The 17,703-nt window shown below is 41.4% G+C and overlaps 1 protein-coding gene across 1 annotated transcript in view; it reads right to left on the reverse strand.

The window, feature by feature from the left end:
• The window catches only part of Mrpl1 (mitochondrial ribosomal protein L1), a 46,814-nt gene extending 30,102 nt beyond the window's left edge, over positions 1-16,712 (reverse strand). The window contains exons 1-2 of the mRNA XM_052198746.1: positions 16,613-16,712; positions 11,379-11,502 (exon numbers count right to left, since the gene is read on the reverse strand). Of these exons, the coding sequence (XP_052054706.1) occupies positions 11,379-11,502; positions 16,613-16,643 (155 nt within the window). The 5' untranslated portion in view covers positions 16,644-16,712. The remainder of the gene's footprint in view (positions 1-11,378; positions 11,503-16,612) is intronic.
• Positions 16,713-17,703: the final 991 nt, after the last annotated feature.

The following is a 17,703-nucleotide window of genomic DNA, read 5'->3' on the forward strand; positions in this document are numbered from 1 at the left end:
GAATGTGTATTGTTTTCCAGTCAGCTCAAGGTGAGCGAAGCAGGGTTGCTATTCTCCGGAAGCTTACAAAGGAGCAAGAGAAATAAACATGTAAGGAGATAGTTCAACATACTATGTCACTATAAACACTTAAGAGTCTTATGAAGCCCCTTCGCTCAGCCTAGGAGTTAGGCAAGAGCTGTGAGAGACAAGGCTGAAGGACAAGAAAGTCAGTCAGTCTTGAGATACATGTATGAAAAGAACTTCTTACATGCTGGGCATGGCAGTACTCATATTTAGACCCAGCACTCGGGAGGCAGAGGCAAGCTGATCTCTATGAGTTCACGGCCAGCCTGGGCAACAGAGCAAGTTCCAGCACAGCCAGGGCTACACAGAGAAACCCTTTCTCAAAAAAAAACAGAAAAACAAAACAAAACAAAACAACTGTCCATAGCAGCACTATTCATAACAGCCCAAAGGCAGAAGTAACTCAGACTCATCTGCTGATGAGTAAACACATAAAATATGGCGGTTCACTAGGATGGCATGCTTCTCTTCAGTGTTGAGTTTCAATGTCACTGTCACACAGACGTCACTCTTTTCTACTTAGCCACCACCTTCCTACACTACTTACTCTGCTACTCCTCTTTGCCCCTCCACTGGCCCCCACTCCATTCCGCCAGAAGCCATCAATTTCTGCTTTCCCTTCGCATGTGTCCCACTGCCCTCTCTTTAACACAGTGATTTCCAATTCCACCATTTCCCTGCATATGTCATGATACCTCTTTTTTTAAATGGCTGAAAAAGTTCCCATTGTGTATATGTTCTATCCATTTATCCATTCAGAGACAAGTAGGCTGATGTTGTATCTTAGCCACAGTGAATTAATATGCCAATACCCACAGAGAGATATGCACAGATCTCTAGAATGTCTATTTAAAATCCCTTTGGATAAATACTCAGGAGCAGTATAGCTCTAATTTTTGTATTATATTTTTATTCAGTGTGCATGTGTTAGTGTGCATATATGAAGGCCAGAAGACAACTTCTGGTAGCTGGTTCTTTCCACCATGTGAATTCTAGGGACCTTACCCACTGAAGCATCCTGACAGTCCACAGAGCAGTTTACTAATGGCCGAGAATATTGAGCACTCCTCAATTCATTAGCCCACTTCTTGATTATATGATATTTTGTATTTTATTTTTTTAAATTCTTTATATATTCTAAATATTGATTCCTGTCTGATACATAGATGAAGATTATTTTGTCCAATTCTATAGGTTGTTTTTTTCATTCTGGTGACTGTTTTTTCCTTTGCAATGTATACAGAATCTTAATTTCATGTAACCCCATTTGTCAATTCTTGGATGCTATTAGAGTGCATTCCAAGAAAGTCCTTGTCTACATGTTAAAGTATATATATATATATATGTGTGTGTGTGTGTATATATATATACACACACACATATATATACATACATATACACTTTATATATATAATATATACATATATTATATATATTAGAACAGTAACAACAAAAAGAACCAAGTACTTGATTCAGACTACAACATGTATTAATCTTAAAAACAGTATACAACTACATCAATAATGTAGAGTTTCTTTGTTGTAGTGAGAGTAAAGTCACAAAACAACACAAATTACTCCATTTATACAAATCAGGATGAAAAGAAAATGAGTAAAGTACCTTCTGCACAAGCACAGGGACCTGAGTTCTGTGCCCAAAGCACACATTAAAAAGCCAGGTGTGGTGCCAAACTCATCTAATCCCAGTGCTGGGGAGGCAGAGACAAAAGGCTCACTGTCTAGCCAGCCTAGTCAGTCAGTTCACACACACACACACACAAACATGATCACACAACTACATATGATCACATATATACACATGATCACACATATGCACATGATCACACACATATACATGACCAGATACATGCAAATATGACCACACACACAAAAACATGATCACACACATATACATGCATGCTCATACACATACACATGATCACATACATGCAAATATGATCACACACACACAAACATGATCACACACAAGCACAGTCACACACACATAAAAACATGATCACGCTCATACACATACACATGATCACACACAAATATGATCACACACATACATACGATCACACACATACAAACCATCACATACACACACAAACATGATCACACACAAGCACAATCACACACACATACAAACATGTTCACACACATATACATGATCATACACAGACATGATCACATACATACACACAATCACACACATGCAAATATGATCACATACACACACAAACATGATAACACACAAGTACAAGCACACACACATACAAACATGATCACACACATATACATGATCACATACACACACGTGATCATACAGACATGATCTCACACATACACATAATCACACATGCAAACATGATCTCTCATAAATTAAAATAGGTAAAATAAAAGACTCAGCTTCATAAATAAAATATGCAAAAACAGATAGTAAACCAGCTCTGTCCCTCTGAGCAGTTTCTTGACAGTGGAATTCAAGGGGTAAAACAGAAAACAGGAAGATGGAAAACAGGGCTGGAAAGTCCACATCACATTGACGAAGGTGCCAGAGAGCAAGAACGTCTCTAAAGTTCAAGTTGTAAAATATTCCAGCTGCAATAGGAGACAGATCTGAAGGGCATGAGGTGAGAAGCAAAAGCATATTCCCTCTTTTTCTTTGTAAGGAGGGTAGCCAAGGCTGAACAAACACTGATAAGGCTGAAAAGATGACAGACTAGGAAAACATTTACACGGTAAATACAAAAGATAGGAAATAGAAAGAACCATCTGCAGGCCCTCCTGTGGGGCAGGCTTGGGGAACCAGGTGTGGAGGGAATAGTTTATCATTAACTAGAACCAGGAGGGAAAGGGATGGGCTCATGCCCAACAGGTGGAGTGCTCTATATCTCCTCCCCCCACCCCCAATGCTACTCAAGTCCCCAAGAAACAGAATGCATTGCCCAGTCCACTGATTTGGCAAGGTGACTAGTTTTGGCTGCCAGAATAAGAAAGTGACAGTTTCCCTGCTTTAAGTTTAAGCCAGAGAAGGCTTGGTATGTTTCTACATTAATGTTTCTTTTTTACCATCATTTTCATAAACACAAGTCCAAGCTAAGTGCATGTAGGACGCATGTAGCAGAGCTGGCCCTCGGAAGAGCTGGCCCGCAGAGCCCCAGGCTAAATTAGATGATGCTTGACTGACCTGCAAACCTGGCAGCACAGCAAGTCTGGGCCACCACACTCCCAGCCTCGGTCAGAAACCACATATGTGCATGCAGTGATGAGTAATTGTGGTGAGGTCTGTTGCATACAAAAGCTAGTGAGTGCTTACACAATACCAAAGAAATAATGTCAGAAGGGGAAATGCAGATAAGAGTTTAAAGCTAAGGAACCAAACTGGGGTGATATAATTGTTCAACATTTATTCATATCACCAAGTGATTGAAATTAATGAAACACTATTTTAGAAAGATATCTGGGTTCTGCAGTAAGCAAACAGTGTCCACAAATGTGGCTTGCAAGTTAAATGTACCCTATAGGGTTTGACTATGTGGTCCCAAGCTGGTGGCCCTGTTTGAGGACACTGGGAAGCTTTAGGAGATGAACCACAGCTGAAGTAAGTAATCCCCACAGGCCAGGTCTTCAGGTTATAGCTCAGCCCTCCTTCTCACTCTCTGGCTGTTTTGTTATCAATCCAGATGTGAGCAAGCAAACACAGGCTCCTCCCACCCCACCACTATCAAAGGCAGGCTGAACCATACCCACAAACCATGAGCCAAAAGAAATCTACATCCCCCACCCCCATATGAGAAAAACAATATACCCCCAAAAGACAACCATGTCACAATATGTGAAAAAGAGATTCATGTGACTAAGGTTAAAGACCTTGAAATGGAGGGATTATCCCAGACTATCATGAGTCCCATCACAGAGGACCTAAGAGTGCAAACTTGCCCCCTTGCCCAGCTGGACAGCAGACGGTCAAGTGTGAAGGGGACAGCCTGCCAACCTGCCACTGCTTTAACTAAGATGGAGGAGGGCACACAGGTAACGGAAGGAGAGCATTGTCTCAAACGTGGGAGTGGCTAGGAAAGGTCTCCAGAAAATAGCAACCAACAGCCTCATTTTAGTCCAGTGTGCTCATGTCAGACTCAGAACCCAGACAACTGTAAAACAGAGGGTTGTGCTATTTCCAGCCTCAAAGTTTGTGTTAATCTGTTAGGGAAGTAACAAAATAAATGTGAAGCCTCACAAAACATATGTGAGAAAATAACAGTATTGATTTAAAATCTCAAACCCAATCTAATATGAAATGCCACTCTTGTTCTTAGCACTCAACAAATCCAGTTATCACCACTAGTGATCGTGTCCTCCAAGCTAACAAGCAGTTGTGCACACTAGCGAATAGTGATAATCTTCACTCTAACGGAGCTGGCACCCTTCAGACTGCCCACAGCAAGTGACCGACGGCAAGGGCCCAAGAGGAAGGATGTGCTCTCCCGGGACCTACAAAAGGCTGAAGCCCCCAAACTGGAGAAACCACATTTTAATCTTATATTTACTAATGGAGTAACAAAGCCAGTGGAAACCCAGACGGCCTGATTAGGAAGAAAGTGCTCTATTTAAAATTAAACAAAGGCTCTAGCTATAGTCATCAAACTTACATTAAATAAAATCTTGATTTCACAGCTAATTTTTCAATCTTTTAATATGTAATTACTATGAAATCTTCAAATTTCATTTATAATTATATATGTAATTATAAATACTTGTGAAGCTCAAAAAGTCTGTTGAGGTTATGGCGGTGCTTATCTATGCTTGGGACTTAACTTTATAAATATTTGAGCTGTTCAACAAAAACATTTTTAGGTTTCAAATGGAACAGTGCTTTAGGAAAAACTAAAGTCATGACAGCCTAGAACACACAGGACTCTCAGGAAAGTGGCACTGTCATCTAACCTTAAACCCCAGCCTTTGGGAGGGCGACAGGGACAATCTTTTTTTTTTTTTTTTTTTTTTTGGTTTTTTGGATTTGTTTTTTTGGAGACAGGGTTTCTCTGTGTAGCCCTGGCTGTCCTGGAGCTCACTCTGTAGACCAGGCTGGCCTCGAACTCAGAAATTCGCCTGCCTCTGCCTACCAGAGTGCTGGGATTACAGGCGTGCGCCACCACTGCCCAGCTAGACAGGGACAATCTTGAGTTCAAAGCTACCCAAAGCTACACAGCCATTCCAGTCCAGCCTAAGCCACTCGTTCCTTCTGGGGATAAAGTACTTCGTTACCCAAGGTCCTGAGTTTCACCTCTACCACCATGAAGGGAGGTGTTAGTAAAATTCATTAATCAAAAAAAGTAAAACTGCAATTAAACAAATTCCTGCAGGAACATGGTACAAACTAATCTCACAACCCACCGCTTCGCTCCACAGCCTCCAAAACCACCTGCCTTTACTCAAGAGTCACATGAAGAAGTTCTGTTGTTCATGCAATTAGGCAATACTATCAGAAGAGCTTAAGAGCTGTGATTTTCAGATCAGTATAAATTATATTCAAAAGGTTTGGGAGAGGGGAAGAGGAGGACACCTGGCAGGCTGCACCAAGAAAACAGAACTCTCCGCAGTTACCTGGGTAACTAAACCACACAGATTAAATGAGTAACAGGAGACTGTATTCAGCTAATAGCTTTCACCTGGCCACATCTGTTCTCTCACTACAAATTCATGAAAGGAAAAGCAATCCATGGTCAGATCCAATAAAACAAGACAAGAAAAACAATGCTAAAATGAAGTTCACTTCAGTCCTCAAAGACCTGTGACCCCAAGAGACCATCCAAGTATTTCAAAAGCAAAGAATCTTTTACATTGAGGTGGAGTTTTTGTTTTGTGAAAGTAAGCTGAACTAAACAATAAGGCTTCAGGCTAATGTGAGGGAAATTCATTATCCTCCCTGACAGGGCTGCACTCTTCACTAAGCGCAATGCTGCTCCACGTTAGACAGAAGAGCCGGAAAGAGCACTGCAAGGGAAGACGGGGAAGACAGCTCACCAGCCCGCCTCGACCCACCACAGAGCTGAGAGCGCCGGTGCCCAAACGCCAAGGAAAATCAGCCGCTCCTTCCTCTCATCATGTCTACCAGGGACAGAATAAAGGAAAAGCAAGCAGGTGAGGAAAACTGAGGCTAGTGTGGCAATGTAACTCGGGAACACATGGAGTTTGTACCTTCCCAGGCCTTTCCACACGCCTCCTCCATCAGACGCTCCAGGCCAGAAACCAGAGAGCCTCCTTAGATGGTGCAGGGGAAGAGAAGGCCCAAGCCAACTCCCACTGTTTCTGGTAGAAGGGAAAACTATCACTTCCACTAGAGTCAAGGCAGGACACAGTACGGGGGCCCAGCCTACTATCTATCCAGAGGGAGGGCGGGAACTTCCCCAAAACCTGCAATGGATATAGAACAGGGAGCAAGGAGAAGTGTGCTCCAAAGCCCTGTCTCCAAAATGCAGCCTCCGTGGGCTTACCAGCCCCTAAGCTGGAATCCAGGCTGCAGAAACGGCCTCTTGCCACCCATTCCCAACCGCGCAGACACTGGGTAATGAGCACTGACAGCCTAGCCAGGAGAGGGCTGCCTGCTGAGATGCAGCTGCAGGCGGCAAACAGCACCAAGCACAGCACATGGAAAACCCAGCAACCCCCACCCCCCAACACTGAGCACAAAGTAACTGAATAGAGATTTTTGCTGGTGGTAACCATGGAAACCATAAAACCAAAACCTAGCTCAGCCCCTGATAACACTGGCTCAACGTGACACATTAAAAGACAAGCCTATTTACTATTTACTTCCTTTAATCTTGTCTATTTTACATAGAACATTTCAGCAATTAATTTAATAATAATCATAATAATACACAAAGAAGCAAGAAAAGGACATTATATTGTCAAGACAGAATCAGAACCAGACTCAGATAACCAAATGGCAAAAGGAGGAGGAGGAATCGAATCTGTTATAGAAAACAGAAGATATGACCTCGCAGTGAGGTGGAGAGGTTCAGAACAACAGAGAAGCCCGTGGTATTTCAAGCATGTTAATCCCAGCATTCAGAAATCAGGGGCAGCAAGGCCTCGGTGAACTCAAGGCCAGCCTGGTCTACATAGCATGTTCCAGACCATCTAGGACTACTTAGAGAGACCCTGCCTCAAACTAAAATGAATCAAAAACAAATCAAGGAGTTACAAAGAGGGAAGTGGGAGAAGCAGATGGGAACAGGAGGGATCAGGTGTGGGGAGGACAGAGAGTCCTGGGAGAGACAGCTGGAATGAGTGGCATCTCTGCGACAAGCCAGAGACCTAGGGCAATGAAACTCCCAGGGATGGATGAGGCAACCCTAGCTAAGATTCCTAGCAATGGGGGACCTAGAGTCTGAGGTAAACAAGACTTCCGGTAGAGGGACTGGGACACTAACACAGCCACAAAACCTTCAACCTACAATCTGTCCTGCCTACAAGATGTGCTGAGTGAAGGCAGCACAGAAATTATGAGGGTAGCCAGCCAATGACTGGTCCAGGTTAAGATCCAATGATAAGAGGGAGCCCACACCTGATAAAATTAAACAAAACAAAACAAAAAATGGGAAAAAAAACTGACAAAGAGAAGCAAGCACTGCCATGCCTCAGATCTTAACTCCATGAACTATTTTTGGTAGGTTCTGATGTTAATACATTTAAAAATAAAGATTACAACTAAAATTATGAACACATCTCATTAAGTTACTAAAAAATCTTATGACAATTTTTCAAAACCTTCTGAAGTGGGCATATTGCTTCTGTTATGATTTTTAGGCCAGTAAAAAAGTATCAAACTGCATTATGTAAAATTTGGGGATGATATAATAAGAATTTTTTAGAAGATAAATGAAAGTGTTTTAAAATGTTCTTTAGAATTAATAAACCAAATACTTGCACACAGCAAAAATAAAAAGGCAAACAGCCCACAGAAGTATAGGCAAAAGATGAAATAAGAAATAATGAAGAAATGAAAAACTGGTAACGTCTAATGTGGAGAACTGCCACTCTTCACTGCTGCATAGGATGTAAAAAAACAACCTGTACCCCGCCCCCTTCTCCACAACCAGTGAGAATATAGGTCCCATTCACACCCAAAACAGGTGCAGGGCTAGAGCGTGGTGACAGAGATTCTGTCTAGCCTGTGTTAGGCCCTAGAGTCCATCTGTAGCTACTCCTAGTCTGTCACACCCACAGAAAGCCTCCGTTCTAACAGCCTGTCTGCTAGCTCCATATGTACCCATAGGAAGCTGTATTACACCCTTAACCTGCAGTAATGTTCACAGCATTTGCGTCTAGGCCTTGGCAGCACTGGCATACATTTTCCCTAATTCTCCTGTAAAACTCTAACTTTGAAGACCCAGCCAAGCACCATCAAGCACCACTTACCCTGCTGGCCCTCAGGTCAGCTCAACTCCCACCAGCAATCCCATCACACTTGAGCCACTTCTCTACTATGATAGTCACAGCATTTAAGGGAAGTTAGAGCAGAAATCTAATTCATGATATAGGAAGAAGTCTTACTCATCAACAACAAAACCCAGAAGCAAAATCAGTGCTCAGTTAGAAAAAGAAAATAGAAATGGTTTATAAAAGTTAAAAATCACAATTCCACTTATTATCTAAGTTTTAAAAAGATAATGGTTACCTACACTAAATATAAAGAAATACATTGAACAACACTTGCTAGTAAGGATACAACTGACAAATTGTTTCTTTTCTTTTTTCTTTTGGTACTGGGGGTTGAATCCTGGGTCTTACACCCATGCTAGACAAGAGTTCTAGCCAATACAAGCTCACAAGGTAAGTTTGGATTATCTATCAAAAGTGCATATGTATATCTTCTGACCCAAGAATTCTACTTCTTAGAGCTATACTTCAAATACTTCCATTATATATGAAAAGTACAAGATTATTCAGTAGAGGGTCGTTTATATTAATGAAATATTAGAAAGTTAAATTACATAACAATGATAGTACATGTATACAGCTAGATATTCTATAGTTACAATAACTGAACAGCACCATAGGACTCTATTTCCACAACACAGATGCTTACTTTATGCACTACCATTTACACAAACAACAAGAAATACATAGTTTAAAATGAATATACTGGTACAACTCAAAGGCTAAGAACAGGTACAGAAAAGCTGCCTACTTCTCACTAGCTAACCTCCACACACTTTTAATTTCTTATCATAAACTAATTCATTTAAAAGAATGTTTTAAAGATAAAAATCAATGATTTGTGTTGTTTCCAGTTCATTTTAAAATGCTCAAGGACAGAAGAACAAAACAGGTAGCTTGCTCATCCTCACATGACCAGCATGTCACACAGTGTCTCACATACAGCGGACAGAGACAGACTGTTGTGCCTCACATATAGAGGACAGAGACTATGTTGTGTCTCACATACAGAGGACAGAGACTACATTGGCTACGTTTATAAAAGTAAGAATATGTTAAACAACCAGGAACTAACAAATTCCCCTAAAATTTCCCAGTTTTTTTGGGATATCCCATAATCTAAGGGTTGTACTCCATGATTCTGTAGCCTGAGTGATTACTGCACTCCACAGCCATTGATGCTTTTAGACTAGCTCTGAAGACAAACAGTAAGTCTTTCCACCAACACAGCCACACTGCCTAACCCTGGGTTATACTGTACTGAATTACTCCTGGATGATGCTGCTCATGAGTACTGAATGTGAGGTTCCAAACACCCACATTAAATTTAATGCTTGGCTTTCCACTCCTCCATCTGAAAACTGTTTGCTATAGTATCTGTACTTCATAACTGCTGCGAAGAGGGGATGAATAAGCACTTGAGGCGTGCTCAGTTATAATAACTATCATTATGTAGCAATAAGGATTCTGTAAATTGTTAATATTCTGTAAATTGTTAATATTCTATAGCTCTTTGGCATTTAATTATTACTTCTTCAGCCATGTCTTTTAACTACAGAAATGGTGACATCACGGAAAAAGACACTCAGAAAGATGGTAGTCTTCTTTACACTTCATTAATATCAATGTCCTTGGGGAAAAAAACAATTTGCATCATGCCCAACAACCAGATGGCATAAGCCTTAAGTTCGAGAGCTAATATGTGCCTTCCGGTTGGTCCCTTCCCTCATTCAGTTCAATGGCAGCAGCATCTATGGATAAAAACAAGTTCTAACTCCATACAAAACCAGCTTTTAACAAATTTCATCCCTTTATATTTCCATATGTTGAAACTCTACATAAAAAAATTATAAATATGTATGTGTATATTTCTGCATTAACACAATTAATACTGGAATCTGAAATTCCAATATATCATTCTAGTACTGGTAATCCTTTAATATCTAAATAAAGAGCACCTTGAAGAAAAGAATATAATTTAAAGAGCAGAAAAAGATAATTTCAGAACTAAAGTCCTTGGATTCAAATCCTCATTCTGACATTACCCGGTCCTCTGATCTGGCCTGGTCTTTGATCTCACCTTGATGGTTAGTTTTAATTGTCAACTGCAAACTACCTAGGATCACCTGGGAGCTCTGGGTGACATGTGTGCAGGGTTCTGCTGGCCTGGGCCACAGCAGTCTCTTCAGCGGGTAAGTGTGGTGGGCAGACTCACACACTTCCTGGCTGGGAGCCTGACTAAATGAAAGGAGGCAGCAGATAGGCACAGGAAGGAAGCACACGTTCGCTCTCTGCTCTAGTCAGTGGACATGACTGGCTTCAAGGTCCCTCCACCTCGATTACCTCCCAACCATGGCTGTAGTTGGGACGGTCAGCCAAATAAACCCTTTCCTCCTAAGTCACTTCTGTCAGGATGTTTTATAGCAATGAGAAAGAAACCTTGATTTTCTTCTGCTAAAATGAACATAATACAACAGCTTTAAAAAGCAGTAGTGACCAGGCAGTGGTGGTGCGCGTCTTTAATCCCAGCACTTGGGAGGCAGAGGCAGGCAGATTTCTGAGTTCGAGGCCAGCCTGGTCTACAGAGTGAGTTCCAGGGCAGCCAGGGCTACACAGAGAAACCCTGTCTCAAAAAAAAAAAACAAAACAAAACAAAACAAAACAACAACAACAACAACAAAAAACAAAACAAAAGGCAGTAGTGAGTGATTAGCTCAAGGTGCTCGTAAGCACTACTCTTACTAAGTCTCACCTTTACTCAAAGAAGCACAGATATCAACCTTTTATAACTATGACCTTTATAGAACTGTGATTTTTGAATCACGTCTTTTAAGAGTGGAGAAGTAACTAAAAAAAGCCACTTACTTTGTAGCAGCAGCAGCAGCAGCAGCAAAATGTCTGTTGAGCAAGAGACTGTTTACAGAACAAGGGTAAAGAGATGTCTGGTAAGCCGACTTGCAAAGACTATGCCTTTGATGATGTATCAAGACTTGGAAAGAAAAACAAAATAATAACATTAAATAATCATCAGATTCATACATTTTTACATTCTAAAAACCAGTTATTTTTTTAAAGCAACTAGGATTTTATGATTCTTAACTACTTTTAAAAAGTGTAATAATAGGGCTAGGGAATGTTTTTTTCCATATAATCATCAGGGCTGCCTCAAAAGCAAGAGAATCTGAGTTTGGAACTTCCCAGAATCCACATGAAAAGCTGGGTGTGGTGGCACATGCCTGTAATTCCGGGAACAGTGAGATGCCAAGTGGAGACAAGCGGATCCCTGGAAGCTGATGGACTAGCTAGCCCGATCTACACGGTGAGGTTCCAGGCCAATAAGAGATCAAAGGAAAAATGACAGGAACAACCCAGGCTATCCTCTTACCGCTACACACTCAATGCACACATGCCCCACCCCCACATAAATGCAGACACAAAAACACATACAGGCAAACATTCAAAATATCTAACAATAGGAATAGGGTGTAGCTTAATGACAGAGTTCCTCAGCTAGCACGTGCAAGGTCCTGTGTTCCACAGCAGCATCACTAAAAAGAAGAGATACAAAAATCACACCTCAAGAGACTAAAGGCAAGGAGAGGTATCTAATATCTAACTACTTTTCCCCTTCACTTATTTTGGTTTTTGAGACAGGAGCTCACTGTAGTTAGCCTGACCTGGGACTCACTAAGTAGCCCAGGCTGGACTGAACCACAGGCAACATGTGATTACAGGCACGAGCCATTACACCCTCTCCATCTCTTAAATCTCATTTAAGCTCAATAGATTATTTTATTTTTATTAATAGGGAATATTACATATGTACCCCTAGATTTTTAAAAATAGTTTCTACGTTATTCATTTTTAAGGAGGATACATTTACAGAGTTGTCTGAGTTCTTCTAAAAGCAGAAAAAGTGAGAAATTTGCCCTACCAGATCAAGACTTGTTATTAGAAGGGGCAGGAGAAAGAAAAGGACGTGTAGAGGATAAAAAGAGCCAGCCAATTATAACTGTGTATGCATGGAAATGTCTAAATGAAACCCATTTCTTTGCATGCTAAATAAAAATTCATTTAAGCCAGTCATGGTAGTGCATGCCTTTAGCCCCAGCACTCAGGAGGCAGAGGCAGGCAGATCTCTGTGAGTTCAAGGTCAGCCTGGTCAACAGAGCAAGTTCCAGGACAGCTTGGGCTGTTATAGAGAGAAACTCGTCTAGAAACAAAAATTTAAAAATTCGTTTTTAAAAAGGTATTATAAATTTATGATAGTTCCTTATGTTGGTAGTGACACAAATACAGAAAGACAAATTAGTAAAACAAACAATGGCTCCACAATTAAATCATGCAAAAGTTCCCACTACGGAGGAGAAGAAACCCACTCAAGGGTGAACGATAATATTTACGAGCCTCCAGGATAAAGGAAAATGTCCTTATATCCTCTAGGGGAGGAACAGTTTCACAAACAAGGCCCAAAGGCACTAAATAAAAAGTGTTTGACTAAGTGTTACAAAACTTCTGCTTATCAAATATACTTTTTAAAAATTAAGACTTGATGCTATGGAGATGGCTCACTATCAGCAAGGTGCTTGCCACGCAGGCATGGGGACCTGCATTCACCCTGACACAGGTACAATGCTGAGCGCAGTGACTCTTCCTGTAACGCCAAACACAGATGGTTGATCGCTGTGACTCACTAGCCGACCAGACCAGACTAATCAACATACTCCAGGTCCTAGTGAGAGACCCTGTTTCAAAAGCAAGATGGATAACTCATGAGAAGTAACACACTACATGCATGCACAGACATGTGCACGCATACCTTTGCACATGCACATACAGTGAAAAGATGAACCCAAAATGGGTAGAGTACATTTGCAACATGTTGGGTTGACCAAAGAGCTGCATCTTGAGTGTGAAAAGGCAACACAATTGAAAAGTAAACAAAAGGGATAAAAGGCTTCAAACTGAAGAGGAAATACCAATAGTCTGAAAGCTGTCCACAGAGAGTAGTATTACCTCATTAGTAAGCAGGGACACATCAACTTAAAACCCAGTAGAGTATCCCATAGCAGCACTTCTTAAAGAGTGTTCAGCAGACCTATTATAGTCTGCAACTACATAAAGGTTACACTAGCATGTGAAACAAACAAACCACCAAATTATATTGTTCAGTGCAATATAATACTGGCAATACTGTTAATAACGCGCATCCAGGGGCTTCTCTGGATACAGTTGGAATCCTCAAGCTCCAGGTCCAGTGACAAACTCTACCTCTGGAAACAGACTGGATAGTGGTTGGCAGAAGAGAGACAACATCAATCTCTAGCCTCCCCACGCACACACACATATGCACTCACACACATATGAACATGTATACATATACCAAGTACATATACACATGAAAAAGATCTTATAGCGTATATGACACTCTGAATTCATGTTAGCCATGTCTAAAGTACTCAGACATGAGTACACAAAAATGAACAGTGCAGTCCAATGTAACTTGGGTGGGAGAGGGGGACTTGGGTGGGAGAGGGGGACTTGGGCATCTGAGCATAATAATTAAGCTATTTTATAAATATTTATTTATTTAGAGCCTGGTGATGGAGTCTCAGACTGTAGACCTACATCATGGCCTAGAACTCACTACGAGTCTAAGCTGACCTCAAACTTACATCAATACTCCCGACTTTGCCTCCCAAGTGCTGGTTTTAGAAACATGTACCACCACAATCAGCTAAAGGTCTTTTTTTTTTTTTTAATTCATTAAGTTTTTATTTTATATGTATGGGTATTTTGTCCTTAGAGGTCAGAAGAGGGGGTCAATATCACCTGGAACTGAAACAGTCATGAGTCACAATGTAGGTGCTAGGAACCAAACCCAGCTCCTCTGGGAAAGCAGCAAATCCTCTTAAACTGCTGAGCCACCCCTATATACACACACAAACTCCAGCTTAAGGTCTTAAAGAAGCAATTTACTACGTATTTAGGGTAAGCTACAGAGGAATCCAGGGGAGAAATGCTGTTGATTTAGAACACAATAGTTGGAGTCTTACCATGAGAAATCAAGAGTTTAGCTTAACAGCATTTAGTAGGCTGAGGCAAAAGGACTTTCTCAAGTTCAAAGCCAGCCTGGGCTTGTTAGTGACTACAAGACCAAGCCAGTCAATACTGACAAGCAAGACTTTGTCTCCAAAAATTCTCAACACACACACACATACACACACACAAATATTCTGGATCAATTTAGAAGTAAAGGAAACAAGATTTGTCAACTACTTAATGCTAAGTGTGAGGAAGAAAAGAGTCAAAAATTCCCTGAAGTTGTGGCCTGGACAACTGAAAGTATGCAACTTTTATCAAATGAGATGAAGAAAACTGCAGTCTGTGATTATAAGCTTGGTTTTAAACATGTGTGAAATACTCTTAAGTTATATACACATGCAGCTCTAGAATTTGCAAATGAGTATTGACGGCACCCGTGCCGCCACAGTACCGAGTATTGTAGGCCTGGGGGATTAACAGATAACACAGACACAGGTCGTTCTGTAAGGAGAATGCCAAAGCTTTCCTGAGAGACCAGCAATATATATACTAGAGACCAGGGAAAAGAACAGGAAGAAACAATTATAGCCATAGGTCAGGCACCTGGGAAGTCCCTACCACATCTGGCAGGAAGGCAGGAATCAAGCTAAACTGCGGGATGTTTTGCTCTCAAGAAACCTGTGCAAACAGCTCAGCTGGGGGTGTTGAGTTAAGCTTGCTGGTTCCCAACAGAGTATAAGGCTGAACTTCAGGAAAGAAGTCCCAGCAGCAGATAAATATTTGATAGCCATTAAAATATCGAAGTAACAACAGATGAGGCCACTAAAGGAACGAATCCACTACCCCCCTCCCCCCAAAAATTGACGTTGGATACAGAAGAAATGAGAATGAAGAATGGGATCCTGGAACACTAGAAGGGAACAGAATGAGAAGAAGAAAAGCCCACTTCTTAATTAATGTGAGCTGTAACAGTTGGATGAATGAGAACATTAGTATGTAACCTGGAAGCTAAGAGAAGGAAAAGTGACGAAAATTTAAAATCTTCAGTTCTTTTCTTGGTGTCTTCACTTTTGTCTAATGTGCTTTCCATCACATATGAAGGTAACATCTTCAATTTCTTTACAGTAATAACATATTCTAGTTTGCTTATTTAGTAGTCATTGGAATGTGCCGATATCTCTTGTCACCCCTAACTTTTGAAGAAAGATCCTAAATAAAGATGCTGATCTTGACACTGAACTTTCCTGAGAAAAGTTAAAGTAGAAAATGGATACAGCATTTGTTAGGAAGAGTGGAGAGGTGTGTAGCTCACTGCGAAAGATTTACCTAGCATGTTTGATATCCTAGATCCCATACACAACACTGCAAAATAAATCACAACCTTCGGTTCTTCCCTGGCATCTAATAGGTGAATTTAGCAACACGCCAAATGGGATTAATTTCTTCCTATTAAAATGGGGTGGTGCAGGCTGTTTCGTCCATTTAAAGACCTGATTTCATTGGATAATGGTATTTATAATCATTGCCCTTAAAAAATAAAAAGGCACGGTACTAAATAAGTTATCATACTAACCAATCAGACTTGAGTTGTTACTGGAAAAAAGAAACACTAGAGAATTGGTATCCAAATGATACACATGATAACCTCTGAAATTTTTAGAACTGGAATCACTTTTATTCACAAAGCAACAATAAACACTCCGAGGTTCAGATGTTTGCAGACGTAAACCACTTCAGAACTCACTTGTCAAACTGAACACACCCGCTATCCCCCACACAGGACAGAACCTGACTTGTATTCCTCACCCTTGACTGAAAGGGCTGTCAAGGTATCTTCTCTCCCATTTCATCCTCAGAGTGACCTGCTCCAAGACTTTGCGTCAAGCGTCGCTTTTAAGCATGATGGCCCTCTGGGCTGTGGAGCCCAGAAGAACATGGAAGCATTCCGAGTACCTAGAGCTGACCGGAGCCTACTAGATTCTGGCATGTACTCCGCTGCAACAAGAGAATCGGCTCTAGATTTTCCTTCCACGCAAGAACGCTGCTTGTCTTACCTCTACGGAGGTACCTTACGGCCGCCGCCATGTTGACTGTTCCGGATTGTGCTGACGAAATTGGTCCCGGGTTTCAACTGCACCGAAATGCGAAAAAGGTTCCGCTCGGAAGCTGTCAAGGGGGGAAGGTGTTGGTAGGAGCAGAGGAGCAGGGCGGGGACGACCTGGCTTAAGTGCCCTCGTGGCACGGTTCCTGTCGGTTCCCTGCCTGGGACTGCCTTTCGTGGCTCTGGTTCAAAGGCTTATCAGCCTTCAGGGGGAAAAATGGCTTTGTTAAAAACGCTTTAATTATTCATTCCTTCCTATTTTTAATTTTTGACCCTGCAGATATACTCAGAACGATCATTTAAATAGAAGGCGCCTAGTTCTCTGCCTAAAGTCTTGAAAAACCTGGAGTGTCCCCAGCTTCCTTCGCTACATTCCCAGCCTTGTTAAGATTAGTTTTTTCTTTAAATGAGCATTGCTAGACGACCGTGTGCCGAGCTCGCGTATGCGCGCCTCTGAGTTCAAGCTTCTTGATAGCAAAGAGAAAACAATCCATCAAACTGCAGCACCCCCCAAGGCAAGCCAGGAGCTCCCGCTCACCCACCCCTTCCAGACCACTTTCATGCAAACCTTACTCTTTCACGGGCCTGCGTTTTGGTTTCCTGCTGCTGACAAGCTGTGCTGTTAGAACCTAAGGAGCAGAATACTGTTTGGTATTTTGGAAACACCAAGGGTTTTGTTTTGGTTCTTGGTGTATATCTGTCTGTTTTTGGTTTTGTTCTACATAGCCAATTAGAGATACATGCACAGGTTTTTCTGACCCCTCCTTACCCCCCAAAAAAACATCCCTTATGTCACAGCTGCCCATGTGGTTTCTCTAAACCAAATATGGTCACGAATTAAATCAATTCATAAGAATAACCCCCCCACACCCCCGTAATTTGCCATTTCCAAAGGCTCACTTACACACGAAGGGAAGAAGGAGAGGGGAAGACATACATTTCTCACCTCTGTGACATTTTTCCTCTCTGGCTTCTGCTTGAATTATCATGAATCACATTAGCAATTTTTTTCCCTTAAGATTTAAATTCAGATGTCTCTCACCG

Source organism: Apodemus sylvaticus, chromosome 11 (assembly GCF_947179515.1).
Source record: "Apodemus sylvaticus chromosome 11, mApoSyl1.1, whole genome shotgun sequence".
NCBI lineage: Eukaryota > Metazoa > Chordata > Mammalia > Rodentia > Muridae > Apodemus > Apodemus sylvaticus.